The sequence below is a fragment of the Ascaphus truei genome, chromosome 9 (assembly GCF_040206685.1).
Source record: "Ascaphus truei isolate aAscTru1 chromosome 9, aAscTru1.hap1, whole genome shotgun sequence".
Taxonomy (NCBI): domain Eukaryota; kingdom Metazoa; phylum Chordata; class Amphibia; order Anura; family Ascaphidae; genus Ascaphus; species Ascaphus truei.
The window spans coordinates 26,401,936-26,426,187 of NC_134491.1; the positions used below are offsets into that span (position 1 = coordinate 26,401,936).

The window sequence follows — 24,252 nt, forward strand, 5'->3', positions numbered from 1 at the left end:
CGCTCCTTCACGTACTCCCTGCAGCGCAGCGTTACTATAACACCGCAGAGAGAGCGCAGAGAGGGAAACGCTCCCACACGTACTCCCTGCAGCGCAGCGTTACTATAACACCGCAGAGAGAGCGCAGAGAGGGAAACGCTCCCACACGTACTCCCTGCAGCGCAGCGTTACTATAACACCGCAGAGAGGGAAACGCTCGCACACGTACTCCCTGCAGCGCAGCGTTACTATAACACCGCAGAGACAGCGCAGAGAGGGAAACGCTGCCACACGTACTCCCTGCAGCGCAGCGTTACTATAACACCGCAGAGAGAGAAACGCTCCCACACGTACTCCCTGCAGCGCAGCGTTACTATAACACCGCAGAGACAGCGCAGAGAGGGAAACGCTCCCACACGTACTCCCTGCAGCGCAGCGTTACTATAACACCGCAGAGACAGCGCAGAGAGGGAAACGCTCCCACACGTACTCCCTGCAGCGCAGCGTTACTATAACACCGCAGAGAGAGCGCAGAGAGGGAAACGCTCCCACACGTACTCCCTGCAGCGCAGCGTTACTATAACACCGCAGAGAGCGCAGAGAGGGAAACGCTCCCACACGTACTCCCTGCAGCGCAGCGTTACTATAACACCGCAGGGACAGCGCAGAGAGGGAAACGCTCCCACACGTACTCCCTGCAGCGCAGCGTTACTATAACACCGCAGAGAGTGAAACGCTCCCACACGTACTCCCTGCAGCGCAGCGTTACTATAACACCGCAGAGAGTGAAACGCTCCCACATGTACTCCCTGCAGCGCAGCGTTTCTATAACACCGCAGAGAGGGAAACGCTCCCACACGTACTCCCTGCAGCGCAGCGTTACTATAACACCGCAGAGAGTGAAACGCTCCCACACGTACTCCCTGCAGCGCAGCATTACTATAACACCGCAGAGAGAGCGCAGAGAGGAAAACGCTCCTTCACGTACTCCCTGCAGCGCAGCGTTACTATAACACCGCAGAGACAGCGCAGAGAGGGAAACGCTCCCACACGTACTCCCTGCAGCGCAGCGTTACTATAACACCGCAGAGACAGCGCAGAGAGGGAAACGCTCCCACACGTACTCCCTGCAGCGCAGCGTTACTATAACACCGCAGAGACAGCGCAGAGAGGGAAACGCTCCCACACGTACTCCCTGCAGCGCAGCGTTACTGTAACACCGCAGAGAGTGAAACGCTCCCACACGTACTCCCTGCAGCGCAGCGTTACTATAACACCGCAGAGAGGGAAACGCTCCCACACGTACTCCCTGCAGCGCAGCGTTACTATAACACCGCAGAGACAGCGCAGAGAGGGAAACGCTCCCACACGTACTCCCTGCAGCGCAGCGTTACTATAACACCGCAGAGAGGGAAACGCTCCCACACGTACTCCCTGCAGCGCAGCGTTACTATAACACCGCAGAGACAGCGCAGAGAGTGAAACGCTCGCACACGTACTCCCTGCAGCGCAGCGTTACTATAACACCGCAGAGAGGGAAACGCTCCCACACGTACTCCCTGCAGCGCAGCGTTACTATAACACCGCAGAGACAGCGCAGAGAGGGAAACGCTCCCACACGTACTCCCTGCAGCGCAGCGTTACTATAACACCGCAGAGAGGGAAACGCTCCCACACGTACTCCCTGCAGCGCAGCGTTACTATAACACCGCAGAGAGAGAAACGCTCCCACACGTACTCCCTGCAGCGCAGCGTTACTATAACACCGCAGAGAGAGCGCAGAGAGGGAAACGCTCCCACACGTACTCCCTGCAGCGCAGCGTTACTATAAAACTGCAGAGAGTGAAACGCTCGCACACGTACTCCCTGCAGCGCAGCGTTACTATAACACCGCAGAGAGGGAAACGCTCCCACACGTACTCCCTGCAGCGCAGCGTTACTATAACACCGCAGAGAGAAACGCTCCCACACGTACTCCCTGCAGCGCAGCGTTACTATAACACTGCAGAGACAGCGCAGAGAGGGAAACGCTCCCACACGTACTCCCTGCAGCGCAGCGTTACTATAACACCGCAGAGAGGGAAACGCTCCCACACGTACTCCCTGCAGCGCAGCGTTACTATAACACCGCAGAGAGGGAAACGCTCCCACACGTACTCCCTGCAGCGCAGCGTTACTATAACACCGCAGAGAGGGAAACGCTCCCACACGTACTCCCTGCAGCGCAGCGTTACTATAACACCGCAGAGAGGGAAACGCTCCCACACGTACTCCCTGCAGCGCAGCGTTACAATAACACCGCAGAGAGAGCGCAGAGAGGGAAACGCTCCCACACGTACTCCCTGCAGCGCAGCGTTACTATAACACCGCAGAGACACCGCAGAGAGGGAAACGCTCCCACACGTACTCCCTGCAGCGCAGCGTTACTATAACACCGCAGAGACAGCGCAGAGAGGGAAACGCTCCCACACGTACTCCCTGCAGCGCAGCGTTACTATAACACCGCAGAGAGAGCGCAGAGGGGGAAACGCTCCCACACGTACTCCCTGCAGCGCAGCGTTACTATAACACCGCAGAGACAGCGCAGAGAGGGAAACGCTCCCACACGTACTCCCTGCAGCGCAGCGTTACTATAACACCGCAGAGAGGGAAACGCTCCCACACGTACTCCCTGCAGCGCAGCGTTACTATAACACCGCAGAGAGGGAAACGCTCCCACACGTACTCCCTGCAGCGCAGCGTTACTATAACACCGCAGAGAGAGCGCAGAGAGGGAAACGCTCCCACACGTACTCCCTGCAGCGCAGCGTTACTATAACACCGCAGAGAGGGAAACGCTCCCACACGTACTCCCTGCAGCGCAGCGTTACTATAACACCGCAGAGACAGCGCAGAGAGTGAAACGCTCGCACACGTACTCCCTGCAGCGCAGCGTTACTATAACACCGCAGAGAGGGAAACGCTCCCACACGTACTCCCTGCAGCGCAGCGTTACTATAACACCGCAGAGACAGCGCAGAGAGGGAAACGCTCCCACACGTACTCCCTGCAGCGCAGCGTTACTATAACACCGCAGAGAGAGCGCAGAGAGGGAAACGCGCCCACACGTACTCCCTGCAGCGCAGCGTTACTATAACACCGCAGAGAGCGCAGAGAGGGAAACGCTGTCACACGTACTCCCTGCAGCGCAGCGTTACTATAACACCGCAGAGAGGGAAACGCTCCCACACGTACTCCCTGCAGCGCAGCGTTACTATAACACCGCAGAGACAGCGCAGAGAGGGAAACGCTCCCACACGTACTCCCTGCAGCGCAGCGTTACTATAACACCGCAGAGAGAGAAACGCGCCCACACGTACTCCCTGCAGCGCAGCGTTACTATAACACCGCAGAGAGGGAAACGCTCCCACACGTACTCCCTGCAGCGCAGCGTTACTATAACACCGCAGAGAGGGAAACGCTCCCACACGTACTCCCTGCAGCGCAGCGTTACTATAACACCGCAGAGAGAGAAACGCGCCCACACGTACTCCCTGCAGCGCAGCGTTACTATAACACCGCAGAGAGGGAAACGCTCCCACACGTACTCCCTGCAGCGCAGCGTTACTATAACACCGCAGAGAGGGAAACGCTCCCACACGTACTCCCTGCAGCGCAGCGTTACTATAACACCGCAGAGAGAGAAACGCGCCCACACATAGTAACGCTGCGCTGCAGGGAGTACAACACCGCAGAGAGGGAAACGCTCCCACACGTACTCCCTGCAGCGCAGCGTTACTATAACACCGCAGAGAGGGAAACGCTCCCACACGTACTCCCTGCAGCGCAGCGCTACTATAACACCGCAGAGAGGGAAACGCTCCCACACGTACTCCCTGCAGCGCAGCGTTACTATAACACCGCAGAGAGAGCGCAGAGAGGGAAACGCTCCCACACGTACTCCCTGCAGCGCAGCGTTACTATAACACCGCAGAGAGAGCGCAGAGAGGGAAACGCTCCCACACGTACTCCCTGCAGCGCAGCGTTACTATAACACCGCAGAGAGGGAAACGCTCCCACACGTACTCCCTGCAGCGCAGCGTTACTATAACACCGCAGAGAGAGCGCAGAGAGGGAAACGCTCCCACACGTACTCCCTGCAGCGCAGCGTTACTATAACACCGCAGAGAGAGCGCAGAGAGGGAAACGCTCCCACACGTACTCCCTGCAGCGCAGCGTTACTATAACACCGCAGAGAGGGAAACGCTCCCACACGTACTCCCTGCAGCGCAGCGTTACTATAACACCGTAGAGAGTGAAACGCTCGCACACGTACTCCCTGCAGCGCAGCGTTACTATAACACCGCAGAGAGTGAAACGCTCGCACACGTACTCCCTGCAGCGCAGCGTTACTATAACACCGCAGAGAGGGAAACGCTCCCACACGTACTCCCTGCAGCGCAGCGTTACTATAACACCGCAGAGAGAAACGCTCCCACACGTACTCCCTGCAGCGCAGCGTTACTATAACACCGCAGAGACAGCGCAGAGAGGGAAACGCTCCCACACGTACTCCCTGCAGCGCAGCGTTACTATAACACCGCAGAGAGGGAAACGCTCCCACACGTACTCCCTGCAGCGCAGCGTTACTATAACACCGCAGAGAGGGAAACGCTCCCACACGTACTCCCTGCAGCGCAGCGTTACTATAACACTGCAGAGACAGCGCAGAGAGGGAAACGCTCCCACACGTACTCCCTGCAGCGCAGCGTTACTATAACACCGCAGAGACAGCGCAGAGAGGGAAACGCTCCCACACGTACTCCCTGCAGCGCAGCGTTACTATAACACCGCAGAGAGAGCGCAGAGGGGGAAACGCTCCCACACGTACTCCCTGCAGCGCAGCGTTACTATAACACCGCAGAGACAGCGCAGAGAGGGAAACGCTCCCACACGTACTCCCTGCAGCGCAGCGTTACTATAACACCGCAGAGAGGGAAACGCTCCCACACGTACTCCCTGCAGCGCAGCGTTACTATAACACCGCAGAGAGGGAAACGCTCCCACACGTACTCCCTGCAGCGCAGCGTTACTATAACACCGCAGAGACACCGCAGAGAGGGAAACGCTCCCACATGTACTCCCTGCAGCGCAGCGTTACTATAACACCGCAGAGAGAGCGCAGAGAGGGAAACGCTCCCACACGTACTCCCTGCAGCGCAGCGTTACTATAACACCGCAGAGAGGGAAACGCTCCCACACGTACTCCCTGCAGCGCAGCGTTACTATAACACCGCAGAGAGGGAAACGCTCCCACACGTACTCCCTGCAGCGCAGCGTTACTATAACACCGCAGAGACAGCGCAGAGAGGGAAACGCTGCCACACGTACTCCCTGCAGCGCAGCGTTACTATAACACCGCAGAGAGGGAAACGCTCCCACACGTACTCCCTGCAGCGCAGCGTTACTATAACACCGCAGAGACAGCGCAGAGAGGGAAACGCTCCCACACGTACTCCCTGCAGCGCAGCGTTACTATAACACCGCAGAGAGGGAAACGCTCCCACACGTACTCCCTGCAGCGCAGCGTTACTATAACACCGCAGAGAGGGAAACGCTCCCACACGTACTCCCTGCAGCGCAGAATGCTGGGAGCCCCCTGGTGCGCGTCCTGCAGAGCAGAGAGCGGAGCATTGGTATAACACAACACCCCCACCCTCTCCTCACCTGTATACACCCTCGAAATCCCTGAAGGACTCCGCCCCCTTCACTGGCCACGCCCCCAACACTGAGGTTGTGCAGAATGGATCCAAGGAGGTCACTGGGAAAATCAACTTTGACCTTTTGAGGAGAGACAATGGGTTAAAGGTCACGTACAGGGAAGAAGTGACAGCCTAATAACTTCCAGGAATCCCACGTGTGAGACGCCCGCTTATTCTATTGGAGAGCGGTGTCACTGACCCCAATAATTGGGAGTTAATAAAGGGGTGCGTGGAGATTGTGGTACCTGGTCCTGCCCGTAGTCGGCAGTGAGGAGGAGGCGCTGGGTCCTTGGCTCTGACGGGTCGCTCTGAACCTCCAGGGCTATGTGATGCCAAACTCCATCATTCAGCTTCATGTGGGGGAGGCGCATGGAGGAAAGGAGACTGCCAGAACCATGCAGAGATAAGAGAGGAGTCCCTTCACTCATCTGGGAGAGAGAGAGAGATGATGAAAGGGAAAAGAGGAGGGGGGGGAGAGAGAGGGAAGGAGGGGGTGGGGGAGAGAGAGGGAAGGAGGGGGTGGAAGGAGATGGGAGAGGGAAAGGGGCAACGGGGGGAGGGGGGGAGACAGGAGCAGAGCGAAGGCGGGTGGAAGGAGAGAGAAAGGGGGAAGGAGAGTGAGGGAGTGATGAGTGGGGGGCAGGGAGAGGAGGGGGAGAGGGGAGGGGGAGGGGGAGGAGGGGGAGGGGGAGGAGGGGGAGGGGGAGGAGGAGGAGGGGGAGGAGGGGGAGGGGGAGGAGGGGGAGAGGGGAGGGGGAGGAGGGGGAGGAGGGGGAGAGGGGAGGGGGAGGAGAGAGAAGGGGGGAGGGGGGAGGTGGGAGGGGCGGGGGGAGGTGGGAGAGGCGAGGGGAAGGAGAGAGAGGGAAGGCAGGAGAGAGAGAGGGAGGGAAGGCAGGAGAGAGAGAGGGAGGAAGGCAGGAGAGAGAGAGGGAGGGAAGGCAGGAGAGAGAGAGGGAGGGAAGGCAGGAGAGAGGGGGGAAGGGGGAGGAGAGAGAGGAGCGGGGGAAGGAGAGAGGGGGAGCGGGGGGAGGAGAGAGAGGAGCGGGGGAAGGAGAGAGGGGGAGCGGGGGAAGGAGAGAGGGGGCGCGGGGGAAGGAGAGAGGGGGCGCGGGGGAAGGAGAGAGGGGGCGCGGGGGAAGGAGAGAGGGGGCGCGGGGGAAGGAGAGAGGGGGCGCGGGGGAAGGAGAGAGGGGGCGGGGGAAGGAGAGAGGGGGGCGCGGGGGAAGGAGAGAGGGGGGCGCGGGGGAAGGAGAGAGGGGGAGCGGGGGAAGGAGAGAGGGGGGAGCGGGGGAAGGAGAGAGGGGGGAGCGGGGGAAGGAGAGAGGGGGGAGCGGGGGAAGGAGAGAGGGGGGAGCGGGGGAAGGAGAGAGGGGGGAGCGGGGGAAGGAGAGAGGGGGGAGCGGGGGAAGGAGAGAGGGGGAGCGGGGGAAGGAGAGAGGGGGGAGCGGGGGAAGGAGAGAGGGGGGAGCGGGGGAAGGAGAGAGGGGGGAGCGGGGGAAGGAGAGAGGGGGGAGCGGGGGAAGGAGAGAGGGGGGAGCGGGGGAAGGAGAGAGGGGGGAGCGGGGGAAGGAGAGAGGGGGGCGCGGGGGAAGGAGAGAGGGGGGAGCGGGGGAAGGAGAGAGGGGGGCGCGGGGGAAGGAGAGAGGGGGGCGCGGGGGAAGGAGAGAGGGGGCGCGGGGGAAGGAGAGAGGGGGGCGCGGGGGAAGGAGAGAGGGGGGAGCGGGGGAAGGAGAGGGGGGAGCGGGGGAAGGAGAGAGGGGGGAGCGGGGGAAGGAGAGAGGGGGGAGCGGGGGAAGGAGAGAGGGGGGAGCGGGGGAAGGAGAGAGGGGGGAGCGGGGGAAGGAGAGAGGGGGGAGCAGGGAAAGGAGAGAGACAGGTGGAAGTAAAGAGTTGAGCAGTTAGTGAGTCAGGTCATGGGATTACAGACTGTAAGTAATGTGTGATCCTGACAGTGCCCTCTACAGACAGACCTTTAAAACGTTATACACACTGCGCCCAGCAGAGGGCCCCCCAGCACTGGGGAATGTGTGCTTACAGGTACAGTATCAGTGTGTATAGCATGCGCGTGTACACACACACACACACACACACACACACACACACACACACACACACACACACACACACACACACACACACACACACACACACACACACACACACACACACACACACACACACACACACACACGCTCATTTTACATGTAAAGGAAATTATACATATTTGTGTGTGTATAAGATACATATAGATATACACCTATATATTTGTGCATATGTTAGGGTGTGTGTTTGTTATGTACCGTACTTGTTGCAAGGCCGTGTGTGTGTTATGTACTTGCTCTGAGTCAGTGTGTGTGTGTGTTATATACAGGTAGTCCTCGCTTTATGACGTTCCGCTTTCCGTCGGACGAGTTTTTCAACGGCGGCTAATGCAAAAAAATGCATTATCCGCCGCAAATTTTGCGTAAGTGTGTGTGCACAAGTGTCTGTACCTGCAATGTGTGTGTTATACACTTGCTGTGAGTCAGTGTGTGTGTGCACAAGTGTCTGTACCTGCAATGTGTGTGTTATACACTTGCTGCGAGTTAGTGTGTGTGCACAAGTGTCTGTTCCTGCAATGTGTGTGTTATACACTTGCTGCGAGTCAGTGTGTGTGCACAAATGTCTGTACCTGCAATGTGTGTGTTATACACTTGCTGCGAGTCAGTGTGTGTGTGTGCACAAGTGTCTGTACCTGCAATGTGTGTGTTATACACTTGCTGCGAGTCAGTGTGTGTGTGCACAAGTGTCTGTACCGGCAATGTGTGTGTTATACACTTGCTGCGAGTCAGTGTGTGTGTGCACAAGTGTCTGTTCCTGCAATGTGTGTGTTATACACTTGCTGCGAGTCAGTGTGTGTGCACAAGTGTCTGTACCTGCAATGTGTGTGTTATACACTTGCTGCGAGTCAGTGTGTGTGCACAAATGTCTGTACCTGCAATGTGTGTGTTATACACTTGCTGCGAGTCAGTGTGTGTGTGTGCACAAGTGTCTGTACCTGCAATGTGTGTGTTATACACTTGCTGCGAGTCAGTGTGTGTGTGCACAAGTGTCTGTACCGGCAATGTGTGTGTTATACACTTGCTGCGAGTCAGTGTGTGTGTGCACAAGTGTCTGTACCTGCAATGTGTGTGTTATACACTTGCTGCGAGTCAGTGTGTGTGCACAAGTGTCTGTACCTGCAATGTGTGTGTTATACACTTGCTGCGAGTCAGTGTGTGTGCACAAGTGTCTGTACCTGCAATGTGTGTTATACACTTGCTGTGAGTCAGTGTGTGTGTGCACAAGTGTCTGTACCTGCAATGTGTGTGTTATACACTTGCTGCGAGTCAGTGTGTGTGCACAAGTGTCTGTACCTGCAATGTGTGTGTTATACACTTGCTGCGAGTCAGTGTGTGTGCACAAGTGTCTGTTCCTGCAATGTGTGTGTTATACACTTGCTGCGAGTCAGTGTGTGTGCACAAGTGTCTGTACCTGCAATGTGTGTGTTATACACTTGCTGCGAGTCAGTGTGTGCACAAGTGTCTGTACCTGCAATGTGTGTGTTATACACTTGCTGCGAGTCAGTGTGTGCACAAGTGTCTGTACCTGCAATGTGTGTGTTATACACTTGCTGCGAGTCAGTGTGTGTGTGCACAAGTGTCTGTACCTGCAATGTGTGTGTTATACACTTGCTGCGAGTCAGTGTGTGTGCACAAGTGTCTGTACCGACAATGTGTGTGTTATACACTTGCTGCGAGTCAGTGTGTGTGTGTGCACAAGTGTCTGTACCTGCAATGTGTGTGTTATACACTTGCTGCGAGTCAGTGTGTGTGCACAAGTGTCTGTACCTGCAATGTGTGTGTTATACACTTGCTGCGAGTCAGTGTGTGTGCACAAGTGTCTGTACCTGCAATGTGTGTGTTATACACTTGCTGTGAGTCAGTGTGTGTGTGCACAAGTGTCTGTACCTGCAATGTGTGTGTTATACACTTGCTGCGAGTCAGTGTGTGTGCACAAGTGTCTGTACCTGCAATGTGTGTGTTATACACTTGCTGCGAGTCAGTGTGTGTGCACAAGTGTCTGTTCCTGCAATGTGTGTGTTATACACTTGCTGCGAGTCAGTGTGTGTGCACAAGTGTCTGTACCTGCAATGTGTGTGTTATACACTTGCTGCGAGTCAGTGTGTGCACAAGTGTCTGTACCTGCAATGTGTGTGTTATACACTTGCTGCGAGTCAGTGTGTGCACAAGTGTCTGTACCTGCAATGTGTGTGTTATACACTTGCTGTGAGTCAGTGTGTGTGCACAAGTGTCTGTACCAGCAATGTGTGTGTTATACACTTGCTGCGAGTCAGTGTGTGTGTGTGCACAAGTGTCTGTACCTGCAATGTGTGTGTTATACACTTGCTGCGAGTCAGTGTGTGTGCACAAGTGTCTGTACCTGCACTGTGTGTGTTATACACTTGCTGCGAGTCAGTGTGTGTGCACAAGTGTCTGTACCTGCAATGTGTGTGTTATACACTTGCTACGAGTTAGTGTGTGTGCACAAGTGTCTGTACCTGCAATGTGTGTGTTATACACTTGCTGCGAGTCAGTGTGTGTGCACAAGTGTCTGTACCTGCAATGTGTGTGTTATACACTTGCTGCGAGTCAGTGTGTGTGCACAAGTGTCTGTACCTGCAATGTGTGTGTTATACACTTGCTGCGAGTCAGTGTGTGTGTGCTCAAGTGTCTGTACCTGCAATGTGTGTGTTATACACTTGCTGCGAGTCAGTGTGTGTGCACAAGTGTCTGTACCTGCAATGTGTGTGTTATACACTTGCTGCAAGTCAGTGTGTGTGCACAAGTGTCTGTACCTGCACTGTGTGTGTTATACACTTGCTGCGAGTCAGTGTGTGTGCACAAGTGTCTGTACCTGCAATGTGTGTGTTATACACTTGCTACGAGTTAGTGTGTGTGCACAAGTGTCTGTACCTGCAATGTGTGTGTTATACACTTGCTGCGAGTCAGTGTGTGTGCACAAGTGTCTGTACCTGCAATGTGTGTGTTATACACTTGCTGCGAGTCAGTGTGTGTGCACAAGTGTCTGTACCTGCAATGTGTGTGTTATACACTTGCTGCGAGTCAGTGTGTGTGTGCACAAGTGTCTGTACCTGCAATGTGTGTGTTATACACTTGCTGCGAGTCAGTGTGTGTGCACAAGTGTCAGTACCTGCAATGTGTGTGTTATACACTTGCTGCGAGTCAGTGTGTGTGCACAAGTGTCTGTACCTGCACTGTGTGTGTTATACACTTGCTGCGAGTCAGTGTGTGTGCACAAGTGTCTGTACCTGCAATGTGTGTGTTATACACTTGCTACGAGTTAGTGTGTGTGCACAAGTGTCTGTACCTGCAATGTGTGTGTTATACACTTGCTGCGAGTCAGTGTGTGTGCACAAGTGTCTGTACCTGCAATGTGTGTGTTATACACTTGCTGCGAGTCAGTGTGTGTGCACAAGTGTCTGTACCTGCAATGTGTGTGTTATACACTTGCTGCGAGTCAGTGTGTGTGTGCACAAGTGTCTGTACCTGCAATGTGTGTGTTATACACTTGCTGCGAGTCAGTGTGTGTGCACAAGTGTCTGTACCTGCAATGTGTGTGTTATACACTTGCTGCGAGTCAGTGTGTGTGCACAAGTGTCTGTACCTGCACTGTGTGTGTTATACACTTGCTGCGAGTCAGTGTGTGTGCACAAGTGTCTGTACCTGCAATGTGTGTGTTATACACTTGCTACGAGTTAGTGTGTGTGCACAAGTGTCTGTACCTGCAATGTGTGTGTTATACACTTGCTGCGAGTCAGTGTGTGTGCACAAGTGTCTGTACCTGCAATGTGTGTGTTATACACTTGCTGCGAGTCAGTGTGTGTGCACAAGTGTCTGTACCTGCAATGTGTGTGTTATACACTTGCTGCGAGTCAGTGTGTGTGTGCACAAGTGTCTGTACCTGCAATGTGTGTGTTATACACTTGCTGCGAGTCAGTGTGTGTGCACAAGTGTCAGTACCTGCAATGTGTGTGTTATACACTTGCTGCGAGTCAGTGTGTGTGTACAAGTGTCTGTACCTGCAATGTGTGTGTTATACACTTGCTGCGAGTCAGTGTGTGTGTGCACAAGTGTCTGTACCTGCAATGTGTGTTATACACTTGCTGCGAGTCAGTGTGTGTGTACAAGTGTCTATACCTGCAATGTGTGTGTGTTATACACTTGCTGCGAGTCAGTGTGTGTGCACAAGTGTCAGTACCTGCAATGTGTGTGTTATACACTTGCTGCGAGTCAGTGTGTGTGTACAAGTGTCTGTACCTGCAATGTGTGTGTTATACACTTGCTGCGAGTCAGTGTGTGTGCACAAGTGTCTGTACCTGCAATGTGTGTGTTATACACTTGCTGCGAGTCAGTGTGTGTGCACAAGTGTCTGTACCTGCAATGTGTGTTATACACTTGCTGCGAGTCAGTGTGTGTGTACAAGTGTCTATACCTGCAATGTGTGTGTGTTATACACTTGCTGCGAGTCAGTGTGTGTGCACAAGTGTCTGTACCTGCAATGTGACAGTGCAGCTCTGTCCGCCCTCAGCTCGGAGTAAGACGGCGTCTGCCTTGCGTGTGCGAAGCATGAGGCTGAGGTGCCAGGGCACAGACAGGGGTAGCGCTAGGTTCCCCCACCGCAACAAACCATCACCCAGGAAACGCAGGGGAGAGGGCATCTCTGTAACACAGAAACGGTGATCAGAGCAGAAATAGCAGAGGGGGCAGTGACGGCGTCGTGTGTGGGGTCAGTACAGGAATAGCAGAGGGGGCAGTGACGGCGTCATGTGTGGGGTCAGTACAGGAATAGCAGAGGGGGCTGCAGGGCAGGATGGAGGTGCAGCGACAGCTGCATTAGGGGAGCGACAATCTGCAGAATGTTGCGTCTGTGTCATGCGGAACTGTAGCTCAGCTTGACAGACGCAATTGTCTGCTGGTCAGTGTCGCAGGCTCAACGGGGGTCTCACCCTGCTCACAGTTCCTGCCCCCATAGCCCAGCACACACTCGCAGGAGTATCCGTCCCATCGGTTCACGCACGTCCCCCCATGCTGGCACCGCTCTCCGTCACATTGGTTCCTCTTGGCCGGGCACCCTGTGGGTGGGGAGGAGTGTCAGCCTCTTGTCCCCCTCAGCTGCATTCACTCTCACACTCTGCTCTTCCCTCATCCCACTACCTTTCCGGTCCCCACCTCCCTCTCGGGCCTCCTCACTTTCTCCTCTGCTCACTTCTCTCCCTCATCTTCCTCCTCACAGCGCTCTGCCCTCTTCCTCCCTAGATATGTTCCTCTTTCTGCCTCTTCTATCTTCCCTCCCTCATTCTCTTCCTCGCTCTCCATCACCACCTTCTCGTTCCTCGCATTTCTCCTATCCTTCAAAACCTCCCCCCTCACCCCTCCTCTCTATCCTCTCCCCATCTCTCTCGTTTCTCCTCTCCTCCCTCTTTCTCCCCCCCTCTACCACTCTGTATTACAGCGTACCTGGGGTGGTTCCATTGTTTGCTATGTACTCCTCCATGTCCACAGCTCGGTCATCTATCACAAGGTCTCTCATGCAGCCTTCGAAGTGTCTGTGTGTCACAGGGAACCCTTCTGGGAGAGTGGGGACCCCACCCAGCAACAAGGGCCCGGTGAGATCCAGGGACCTGTGACAGGGACAACCCCCTTATAAGAACATCTCCCCCCCACATTACAGCACTGCACGTCCCCCCCGTTCCTTCCCACTGTCCCAGTCTGTCCCTGTCCCTTGTTACTTCCATCATGCTGTTTTTGTCCTCTCGTACCATCATTTCTTCCCCACCGTGATCCCCGTCACCCTCCCCAAGCCGTCACGTCCACTTGCCTGTGTCTCCCCTCTGTGCCCTCCGGTGTCCCCACTCCTTGTCACTGTCCCCCCTCTGTCACCCACCCCCCTTGCTATGTTCCCTCTGTGCCACACTCACTTCTTGGTCCCAGATTGCATCCCCTGTGCAGCACACGAGTAGTTTCCCAAGACCCCCCCAAAGCGTAGGGACATCGCCGTGTCACAGTCATCTACGCTCACCACTGCCACCTTCTGCTCCGAGGGTCCCTGCAGCTCCCCAGACTTCCCGAGGGTTGGCTGGAAGAAAAGCAGGACACACAGCTCTGTCACTGCACCTCCACCCTGCTGCACACTCTGCTATTCTTGTGCTGACCCCACACACACACACACAGCTGTCACTGCACCTCCACCCTCTGCTATTCCTGTGCGGACCCACACACACACACGCACACACACACGCACCCACACACGTCACTAGACCTCAATTCTCTGCTATTCCTGTGCTGACCCACACACACACACACACACACAGCTGTGACTGCACATCCACCCTCTGCTATTCCTGTGCTGACCCCACACACACACACACAGCTGTGACTGCACCTCCACCCTCTGCTATTCCTGTGCGGACCCCACACACACGCGCACGCACACACGCACCACACACGTCACTAGACCTCAATTCTCTGCTATTCCTGTGCTGACCCACACACACACACACACACACAGCTGTGACTGCACCTCCACCCTCTGCTATTCCTGTGCTGACCCACACACAACTCTGTCCCTAGACCTCCACCCTGCACCCTTTGCTATTCTTGTGCTGACACCCACACACACAGAGCTCTGTCATTACACCACCAGACTCTGCTATTCCTGTACTGACCCCACACACAAACAGTGGTCACTGCACCTCCACCCTGCACCCTCTGCTATTCCTGTGCTGACCCCACACACACACACACAGCTGTCACTGCACCTCCATCCTCTGCTATTCCCGTGCTGATACACACACAGCTGTCACTGCACCTCCATCCTCTGCTATTCCCGTGCTGATACACACACACACACACACACACAGCTGTCACTGCACCTCCATCCTCTGCTATTCCTGTGCTGACCCCACACACACACACACAGCTGTCACTGCACCTCCATCCTCTGCTATTCCCGTGCTGATACACACACAGCTGTCACTGCACCTCCACCCCGCCCTACAGCCTCCTCTGCTATTCCAGCAGTGCACCCACGTACCTTGTTATAGTAATGGAGGTGGACACTGTGCCACTGCCCATCACTCACCCCTCCTGGGACAAAGGGGGTCACGGTCGTAGTGAATTCACCTGCAAGACGGAAAGACAAAATATGACTAGCAGAGGCATGCTGGGTGTGCTTTCCCTCCCTTTGTATTGTATCCCTCTGTATATTAGAGTGTAAGCTCTGCAGGGAAGGCTGCCTCTCTCCCAGCGTCCCTGCCGTGGTGGGGACACAAGACCCAGGGAGATGAGGGGCCCGAGGGATTGGACACAATGCCGGGCGGAGGGGACACAGTGGCTGGTACCTGCAGAAAACGTCAGCTGCACCTGCTCCTCTGTCACCTCTAGGACGACGAAGTCGTGTTTCTCGTTAAAGCGCCCGTTATACAGCAGGAGGCCGTTCCGTGCCCGCGTGGCAAAGCTGAGGGACAGCAGAAAACATGCGTCACCGTGCTACCCTCCATCGGGAGGGACAGGCCATGTACCATAGTTCCCTTCTGTCTGTGTCACTCTTTGGGGACGGGGAGAAAGGACAGCCATGGGAGGGGTATATACAGGGGTTGTTATTATAATGGGGGTTAGCTGTGAGTAGCTGCCCGTCTGTCCTCTTTACTTTCATCTCCTGGTCACTGCTGAAAGAATTGCAAAACTACACCCCTCCCCCTCCCCCCCCCAACCCCCAGGGTGCTGACCTCTGACTTTCTCACCCTCTCTCAAACTCAAGGATTAATTAGCACCTGTCACAGCCCTGGCCTGGGGGCAAATGTGAACTCACCACCCCCTCCTAACATAACCAACCTGTACCTAATGAGAATATACTGAGAGAGAAAGAGTCCGCTCAATCACAGCAGAATGAAGGGAAAAAAGGGTGGGGGAGAGAGAGAGAGTGCCCAAAGGGGGGCGGAGAGAGTGCAAAGGGGGGTGGAGAGAGCGAGGTAGGGTATGGTAGGTGGGTGGAGGGGAGAGAGAGCGAAGGGGGGTGGAGAGAGAGCGAAGGGGGGTGGAGAGAGCGCGCGAAGGGGGGAGAAGAGAGAGCGCGCAAAGGGGGGTGGAGAGAGAGAGAGCGAAGGGGGGTGGAGAGAGCGCGCAAAGGGGGGTGGAGAGAGAGAGAGCGAAGGGGGGTGGAGAGAGAGCGCGAAGGGGGGTGGAGAGACGGAGCGAAGGGGGGTGGAGCGAGAGAGAGAGAGAGGAGAAAGGGTCGGAGAGAAAGAGTCGGAGAGAGAAAGAAAGGTTCGGAGAGAGAGGGAGGATAGGGAGAGGGAGAAGGGAGAAGGGAGGGGATCGAGGGAGGAGGGAGGGGATCGAGGGAGGAGGGAGGGGATCGAGGGAGGAGGGAGGGAGGGGGAGAGGATCGAGGGAGGGAGGGAGGGGGAGAGGATCGAGGGGGAGAGGATCGAGGGAGGGAGGGAGGGAGGGGGAGAGGATCGAGGGAGGGAGGGAGGGAGGGAGGGGGAGAGGATCGAGGGAGGGAGGGGGAGAGGATCGAGGGAGGGAGGGAGGGGAGAGGATCGAGGGAGGGAGGGAGGGAGGGGGAGAGGATCGAGGGAGGGAGGGGGAGAGGATCGAGGGAGGGAGGGAGGGAGGGAGGGGGAGAGGATCGAGGGAGGGAGGGGGAGAGGATCGAGGGAGGGAGGGAGGGAGGGAGGGGGAGAGGATCGAGGGAGGGAGGGGGAGAGGATCGAGGGAGGGAGGAGGGAGGGGGAGAGGATCGAGGGAGGGAGGGAGGGGAGAGGAGGGAGGAAGGGGGAGAGGATCGAGGGAGGGAGGGAGGGAGAGGATCGAGGGAGGGAGGGAGGGAGAGGATCGAGGGAGGGAGGGGGAGAGGATCGAGGGAGGGAGGGGGAGAGGATCGAGGGAGGGAGGGAGGGAGGGGGAGAGGATCGAGGGAGGGAGGGAGGGGGAGAGGATCGAGGGAGGGAGGGGGAGAGGATCGAGGGAGGGAGGGGGAGAGGATCGAGGGAGGGAGGGGGAGAGGATCGAGGGAGGGAGGGAGGGGAAGAGGATCGAGGGAGGGAGGGAGGGAGAGAGGATCGAGGGAGGGGGAGAGGATCGAGGGTGGGAGGGAGGGGGAGAGGATCGAGGGTGGGAGGGAGGGGGAGAGGATCGAGGGTGGGAGGGAGGGGGAGAGGATCGAGGGTGGGAGGGAGGGGGAGAGGATCGAGGGTGGGAGGGAGGGGGAGAGGATCGAGGGTGGGAATGAGGGGGAGAGGATCGAGGGTGGGAGGGAGGGGGAGAGGATCGAGGGTGGGAGGGAGGGGGAGAGGATCGAGGGTGGGAGGGAGGGGGAGAGGATCGAGGGTGGGAGGGAGGGAGGGGGAGAGAATCGAGGGAGGGAGGGAGGGAGGGGGAGAGGATCGAGGGAGGGAGGGAGGGGGAGAGGATCGAGGGAGGGAGGGAGGGAGGGGGAGAGGATCGAGGGAGGGAGGGAGGGAGGGGGAGAGGATCGAGGGAGGGAGGGGGAGAGGATCGAGGGAGGGAGGGAGGGAGGGGGAGAGTATCGAGGGAGGGAGGGAGGGAGGGGGAGAGTATCGAGGGAGGGAGGGAGGGAGGGGGAGAGGATCGAGGGAGGGAGGGAGGGAGGGAGGGGGAGAGGATCGAGGGAGGGAGGGGGAGAGGATCGAGGGAGGGGGAGAGGATCGAGAGAGGGAGGGAGGGGGAGAGGATCGAGGGAAGGAGGGAGGGAGGGGGAGAGGATCGAGGGAGGGGGAGAGGATCGAGGGAGGGGGAGAGGATCGAGGGAGGGGGAGAGGATCGAGGGAGGGATGGAGAGAGGGAGGGGGAAAGGATCGAGGGAGGGAGGGAGGGGGAGAGGATCGAGGGAGGGAGGGAGGGAGGGAGGGAGGGGGAGAGGATCGAGGGAGGGAGGGGGAGAGGATCGAGGGAGGGAGGGGGAGAGGATCGAGGGAGGGAGGGAGGGGGAGAGGATCGAGGGAGGGAGGGAGGGGGAGAGGATCGAGGGAGGGAGGGAGGGAGGGGGAGAGGATCGAGGGAGGGGGAGAGGATCGAGGGAGGGAGGGAGGGAGGGGGAGAGGATCGAGGGAGGGATGGAGGGAGGGAGGGGGAGAGGATCGAGGGAGGTAGGGGAGAGGATCGAGGGAGGGAGGGGGAGAGGATCGAGGGAGGGGAGAAGATCGAGGGAGGAAGGGGAGGGAGGGAGGGAGGGGGAGAGGATCGAGGGAGGGAGGGGGAGAGGATCGAGGGAGGGAGGGGGAGAGGATCGAGGGAGGGAGGGAGGGAGGGGGAGAGGATCGAGGGAGGGAGGGAGGGGAGAGGATCGAGGGAGGGAGGGAGGGGGAGAGGATCGAGGGAGGGAGGGAGGGAGGGGGAGAGGATCGAGGGAGGGAGGGAGGGAGGGGGAGAGGATCGAGGGAGGGAGGGGGAGAGGAACGAGGGAGGGAGGGGGAGAGGAACGAGGGAGGGAGGGGGAGAGGAACGAGGGAGGGAGGGGGAGAGGAGAGGATCGAGGGAGGGAGGGAGGGAGGGGGAGAGGATTGAGGGAGGGGGAGAGGATTGAGGGAGGGGGAGAGGACCGAGGGAGGGGGGGAGGATCGAGGGAGGGGAGAGGATCGAGGGAGGGAGAGAGGATCGAAGGAGGCAGGGGGAGAGGATCGAGGGAGGGGGAGAGGATCGAGGGAGGGAGGGGGAGAGGATCGAGGGAGGGAGGGAGGGGATCGAGGGAGGGGGAGAGGATCGAGGGAGGGGGAGAGGATCGAGGGAGGGAGGGGGAGAGGATCGAGGGAGGGAGGGGGAGAGGATCGAGGGAGGGAGGGAGGGGGAGAGGATCGAGGGAGGGAGGGAGGGGGAGAGGATCGAGGGAGGGAGGGAGGGAAGGTTAGAGGATCGAGGGAGGGAGGGAGGGGGAGAGGATCGAGGGAGGGAGGGAGGGGGAGAGGATCGTGGGAGGGAGGGCGGGAGGATCGTGGGAGGGAGGGAGGGAGGATGAGAGGATCGAGGGAGGGAGGGGGAGAGGATCGAGGGAGGGAGGGGGAGAGGATCGAGGGAGGGGGAGACGATCGAGGGAGGGAGGGGGAGACGATCGAGGGAGGGAGGGGGAGACGATGGAGGGAGGGGGAGAGGATTGAGGGAGGGAGGGGGAGAGGATCGAGGGAGGGAGGGGAGACGATGGAGGGAGGGGGAGAGGATTGAGGGAGGGAGGGGGAGAGGATCGAGGGAGGGAGGGAGGGGGAGAGGATCGAGGGAGGTAGGGAGGGAGGGGGAGAGGATCGAGGGAGGGAGGGAGGGGGAGAGGATCGAGGGAGGGAGGGAGGGAGGGGGAGAGGATCGAGGGAGGGAGGGAGGGGGAGAGGATCGAGGGAGGGGGAGAGGGAGGGAGGGGGAGAGGATCGAGGGGGAGAGGATCGAGGGAGGGAGGGGGGAAGGAGGGAGGGAGGGGGAGAGGATCGAGGGAGGGAGGGGGAGAGGATCGAGGGACGGAGGGAGGGGGAGAGGATCGAGGGAGGGGGAGAGGATCGAGGGATGGAGGGAGGGGGAGAGGGAGGGAGGGGGAGAGGGAGGAGGGGGAGAGGATCGAGGGAGGAGGGGGGGAGGGAGGGGGGGAGGGAGGGGGAGAGGATCGAGGGAGGGAGGGGGAGAGGATCGAGGGAGGGAGGGGGAGAGGATCGAGGGAGGGAGGGAGGGGGAGAGGATCGAGGGAGGGAGGGAGGGGGAGAGGATCGAGGGAGGGAGGGAGGGGGAGAGGATCGAGGGAGGGAGTGGGAGAGGATCGAGGGAGGGAGGGGGATAGGATCGAGGGAGGGAGGGAGGGGGAGAGGATCGAGGGAGGGAGGGGCGGAAGGAGGGAGGGAGGGAGGGGGGGAGGGAGGGGGGGAGGGGGAGAGGATCGAGGGATGAATGGAGGGGGAGAGGATCGAGGGATGGAGGGAGGGGGAGAGGATCGAGGGAGGGAGGGAGGGAGGGAGGGGGGAGAGGATCGAGGGAGGGAGGGAGGAGAGGATCGAGGGAGGGAGGGGGAGAGGATCGAGGGAGGGAGGGAGGGAGGGGGAGAGGATCGAGGGAGGGAGGGAGGGAGGGGGAGAGGATCGTGGGAGGGAGGGAGAGAGGATCGTGGGAGGGAGGAGGGAGGAGGGAGAGAGGATCGAGGGAGGGAGGGGGAGAGGATCGAGGGAGGGAGGGGGAGAGGATCGAGGGAGGGAGGGGGAGAGGATCGAGGGAGGGAGGGGGAGAGGATCGAGGGAGGGAGGGGGAGAGGATCGAGGGAGGGAGGGGGAGAGGATCGAGGGAGGGAGGGAGGGAGGGAGGGAGGGGGAGAGGATCGAGGGAGGGAGGGGGAGAGGATCGAGGGAGGGAGGGAGGATCGAGGGAGGGAGGGAGGGAGGATCGAGGGAGGGAGGGAGGGGGAGAGGATCGAGGGAGGGGGAGAGGATCGAGGGAGGGGGAGAGGATCGAGGGAGGGGGAGAGGATCGAGCGAGGGAGGGAGGGAGGGAGGGGGAGAGGATCGAGGGATGGAGGGAGGGGGAGAGGGAGGGAGGGGGAGAGGATCGAGGGAGGGAGGGGGGAAGGAGGGAGGGGGGGAGGGAGGGAGGGGGAGAGGATCGAGGGAGGGAGGGGGAGAGGATCGAGGGAGGGAGGGAGGGGGAGAGGATCGAGGGAGGGAGGGAGGGGGAGAGGATCGAGGGAGGGAGGGAGGGGGAGGGGATCGAGGGAGGGAGGGAGGGGGAGAGGATCGAGGGAGGGAGGGAGGGGGAGAGGATCGAGGGAGGGAGGGAGGGGGAGAGGATCGAGGGAGGGAGTGGGAGAGGATCGAGGGAGGGAGGGGGATAGGATCGAGGGAGGGAGGGAGGGAGGGGGAGAGGATCGAGGGAGGGAGGGAGGGAGGGAGGGGGAGAGGATCGAGGGAGGGAGGGGCGGAAGGAGGGAGGGAGGGAGGGGGGGAGGGAGGGGGGGAGGGGGAGAGGATCGAGGGATGAATGGAGGGGGAGAGGATCGAGGGATGGAGGGAGGGGGAGAGGATCGAGGGATGGAGGGAGGGGGAGAGGATCGAGGGAGGGAGGGAGGGAGGAGAGGATCGAGGGAGGGAGGGGGAGAGGATCGAGGGAGGGAGGGGAAGGGAGGGGGAGAGGATCGAGGGAGGGAGGGAGGGGGAGAGGATCGTGGGAGGGAGGGAGAGAGGATCGTGGGAGGGAGGGAGGGAGGGAGGGAGAGAGGATCGAGGGAGGGAGGGGGAGAGGATCGAGGGAGGGAGGGGGAGAGGATCGAGGGAGGGAGGGGGAGAGGATCGAGGGAGGGAGGGGGAGAGGATCGAGGGAGGGAGGGGGAGAGGATCGAGGGAGGGAGGGGGAGAGGATCGAGGGAGGGAGGGAGGGAGGGGGAGAGGATCGAGGGAGGGAGGGAGGGGGAGAGGATCGAGGGAGGGAGGGAGGGAGGATCGAGGGAGGGAGGGAGGGAGGATCGAGGGAGGGAGGGAGGGGGAGAGGATCGAGGGAGGGGGAGAGGATCGAGGGAGGGGAGAGGATCGAGGGAGGGGGAGAGGATCGAGCGAGGGAGGGAGGGAGGGGGAGAGGATCGAGGGAGGGAGGGGGGGAGTGGGAGAGGATCGAGGGAGGGAAGGAGGGGGAGAGGATCGAGGGAGGGAGGGGGAGGGAGGGAGGGGGAGAGGATCGAGGGAGGGGGAAAGGGAGGGAGGGGGAGAGGATCAAGGGAGGGAGGGAGGGGGAGAGGATCGAGGGACGAAGGGAGGGGGAGAGGATCGAGGGACGGGGGGAGGGGGAGAGGATCGAGGGATGGGGGGAGGGGGAGAGGATCGAGGGAGGGAGGGAGGGAGGGGGAGAGGATCGAGGGAGGGAGGGAGGGAGGGAGGGGGAGAGGATCGAGGGAGGGAGGGGGAGAGGATCGGGGGATGGAGGGAGGGGGAGAGGATCGAAGGAGGGAGGGAGGGAGGGGGAGAGGATCGATTGAGGATCGAGGGTGGGAGGGAGGGGGAGAGGATCGAGGGTGGGAGGGAGGGGGAGAGGATCGAGGGAGGGAGGGGGAGAGGATCGAGGGAGGGAGGGGGAGAGGATCGAGGGAGGGAGGGAGGGGGAGAGGATCGAGGGAGGGAGGGAGGGGGAGAGGATCGAGGGAGGGAGGCAGGGAGGGGGAGAGGATCGAGGGAGGGGGAGAGGATCGAGGGAGGGGGAGGATCGAGGGAGGGGGAGAGGATCGAGCGAGGGAGGGAGGGAGGGGGAGAGGATCGAGCGAGGGAGGGAGGGAGGGGGAGAGGATCGAGGGAGGGAGGGGGGGAGTGGGAGAGGATCGAGGGAGGGAAGGAGGGGGAGAGGATCGAGGGAGGGAGGGAGGGAGGGGGAGAGGATCGAGGGAGGGAGGGAGGGAGGGGGAGAGGATCGAGGGAGGGGGAGAGGGAGGGAGGGGGAGAGGATCAAGGGAGGGAGGGAGGGGGAGAGGATCGAGGGACGAAGGGAGGGGGAGAGGATCGAGGGATGGGGGGAGGGGGAGAGGATCGAGGGATGGGGGGAGGGGGAGAGGATCGAGGGAGGGAGGGAGGGAGGGGGAGAGGATCGAGGGAGGGAGGGAGGGAGGGAGGGGGAGAGGATCGAGGGAGGGAGGGGGAGAGGATCGGGGGATGGAGGGAGGGGGAGAGGATCGAGGGAGGGAGGGAGGGAGGGAGGGAGGGGGAGAGGATCGATTGAGGATCGAGGGTGGGAGGGAGGGGGAGAGGATCGAGGGTGGGAGGGAGGGGGAGAGGATCGAGGGAGGGAGGGGGAGAGGATCGAGGGAGGGAGGGGGAGAGGATCAAGGGAGGGAGGAAGGGGGAGAGGATCGAGGGAGGGAGGGAGGGAGGGAGGGGGAGAGGATCGAAGGAGGGAGGGAGGGAGGGGGAGAGGATCGAGGGAGGGAGGGGGAGAGGATCGAGGGAGGGAGGGGGAGAGGATCGAGGGAGGGAGGGGGAGAGGATCGAGGGAGGGAGGGGGAGAGGATCGAGGGAGGGAGGGAGGGAGGGAGGGGGAGAGGATTGAGGGAGGGAGGGAGGGAGGGGGAGAGGATCGAGGGAGGGAGGGGGAGAGGATCGAGGGAGGGAGGGAGGGGGAGAGGATCGAGGGAGGGAGGGAGGGAGGGAGGGGGAGAGGATCGAGGGAGGGAGGAAGGGGGAGAGGATCGAGTGAGGGAGGGGGAGAGGATCGAGTGAGGGAGGGAGAGGATCGAGTGAGGGAGGGAGGGGATCGAGGGAGGGGGAGAGGATCGAGGGAGGGAGGGAGGGAGGGGGAGAGGATCGAGGGGGGGGAGAGGATCGAGGGAGGGAGGGAGGGGGAGAGGATCGGGGGAGGGAGAGAGGATCGAGGGAGGGAGGGAGGGAGGGAGGGGAGAGGATTGAGGGAGGGAGGGAGAGGATCGAGGGAGGGAGGGAGGGAGGGAGGGGGAGAGGATCGAGGGAGGGAGAGGGACAGGATCGAGGGAGGGAGAGGGAGAAGATCGAGGGAGGGAGGGGGAGAGGATCGAGGGAGGGAGAGGGAGAGGATCGAGGGAGGGAGGGGGAGAGGATCGAGGGAGGGGGAGAGGATCGAGGGAGGGAGGGGGAGAGGATCGAGGGAGGGAGGGGGAGAGGATCGAGGGGGGGAGGGGGAGAGGATCGAGGGAGGGAGGGGGAGAGGATCGAGGGAGAGAGGGGGAGAGGATCGAGGGAGGGACGGAGGGGGAGAGCGAGGGAGGGACGGAGGGGGAGAGCGAGGGAGGGAGGGGGAGAGTGAGGGAGGGAGGGGGAGAGCGAGAGAGGGAGGGGAAGAGCGAGGGAGGGAGGGGAAGAGCGAGGGAGGGAGGGGAGCGAGGGAGGGCGATAGCGAGCGAGTGAGGGAGGTGGAGAGCGAGCGAGGGAGGGAGGTGGAGGGAGGTGGAGAGCGAGCGAGGGAGGGGGAGAGCGAGCGAGGGAGGGAGGGAGGGGGAGAGCGAGCAAGGGAGGGAGGGAGGGAGGGAGGGGGAGAGCGAGCAAGGGAGGGAGGGAGGGAGGGAGGGGGAGAGCGAGCGAGGGAGGGAGGGAGGGGGAGAGCGAGGGAGGGAGGGGGGGAGAGCGAGGGAGGGAGGGGGAGAGCGAGGAAGTGAGGGGGAGAGATACACTGTCCTTCCTATCCCTTTTCTTTGTCAAATGTCCCATCTCTGTACCCCTCACCTGAGTGAGAGTGTGAAGTGGAACCTCTGTCTCAATCCCCGGAAGGTAAGGAAGGATTCCCCGTGGAAGGCACGAGTGGTGACGGCACAGTATGGAGCCTCGAACCCTCCTGGGGGGCAGTCACAGCGGAACCCCCCCACCAGCAGGTTCACACATGTTCCCCCATTCCTGCAGAGTCCAGCCGAGCAGCGTGCAGAGCGCAGAGAGACCTCGCAGTGTGGGCCTAGGAGAGAGAGAGAGTGAGAGGGGGGGCGAGAGAGAGGGGGGGCGAGAGAG

General features: G+C 60.2%; 1 protein-coding gene across 1 annotated transcript in view; it reads right to left on the reverse strand.

Moving 5' to 3' along the window:
* CELSR2 (cadherin EGF LAG seven-pass G-type receptor 2) overlaps positions 1 to 24,252 on the reverse strand; it is a 71,212-nt gene that overhangs the window by 30,463 nt on the left and 16,497 nt on the right. Inside the window, 9 exon segments of the mRNA XM_075613979.1 lie at positions 5,686 to 5,799; positions 5,966 to 6,148; positions 12,316 to 12,482; positions 12,769 to 12,894; positions 13,280 to 13,443; positions 13,741 to 13,898; positions 14,856 to 14,944; positions 15,163 to 15,278; positions 23,977 to 24,199. Coding sequence (XP_075470094.1) covers positions 5,686 to 5,799; positions 5,966 to 6,148; positions 12,316 to 12,482; positions 12,769 to 12,894; positions 13,280 to 13,443; positions 13,741 to 13,898; positions 14,856 to 14,944; positions 15,163 to 15,278; positions 23,977 to 24,199 — 1,340 coding nt within the window.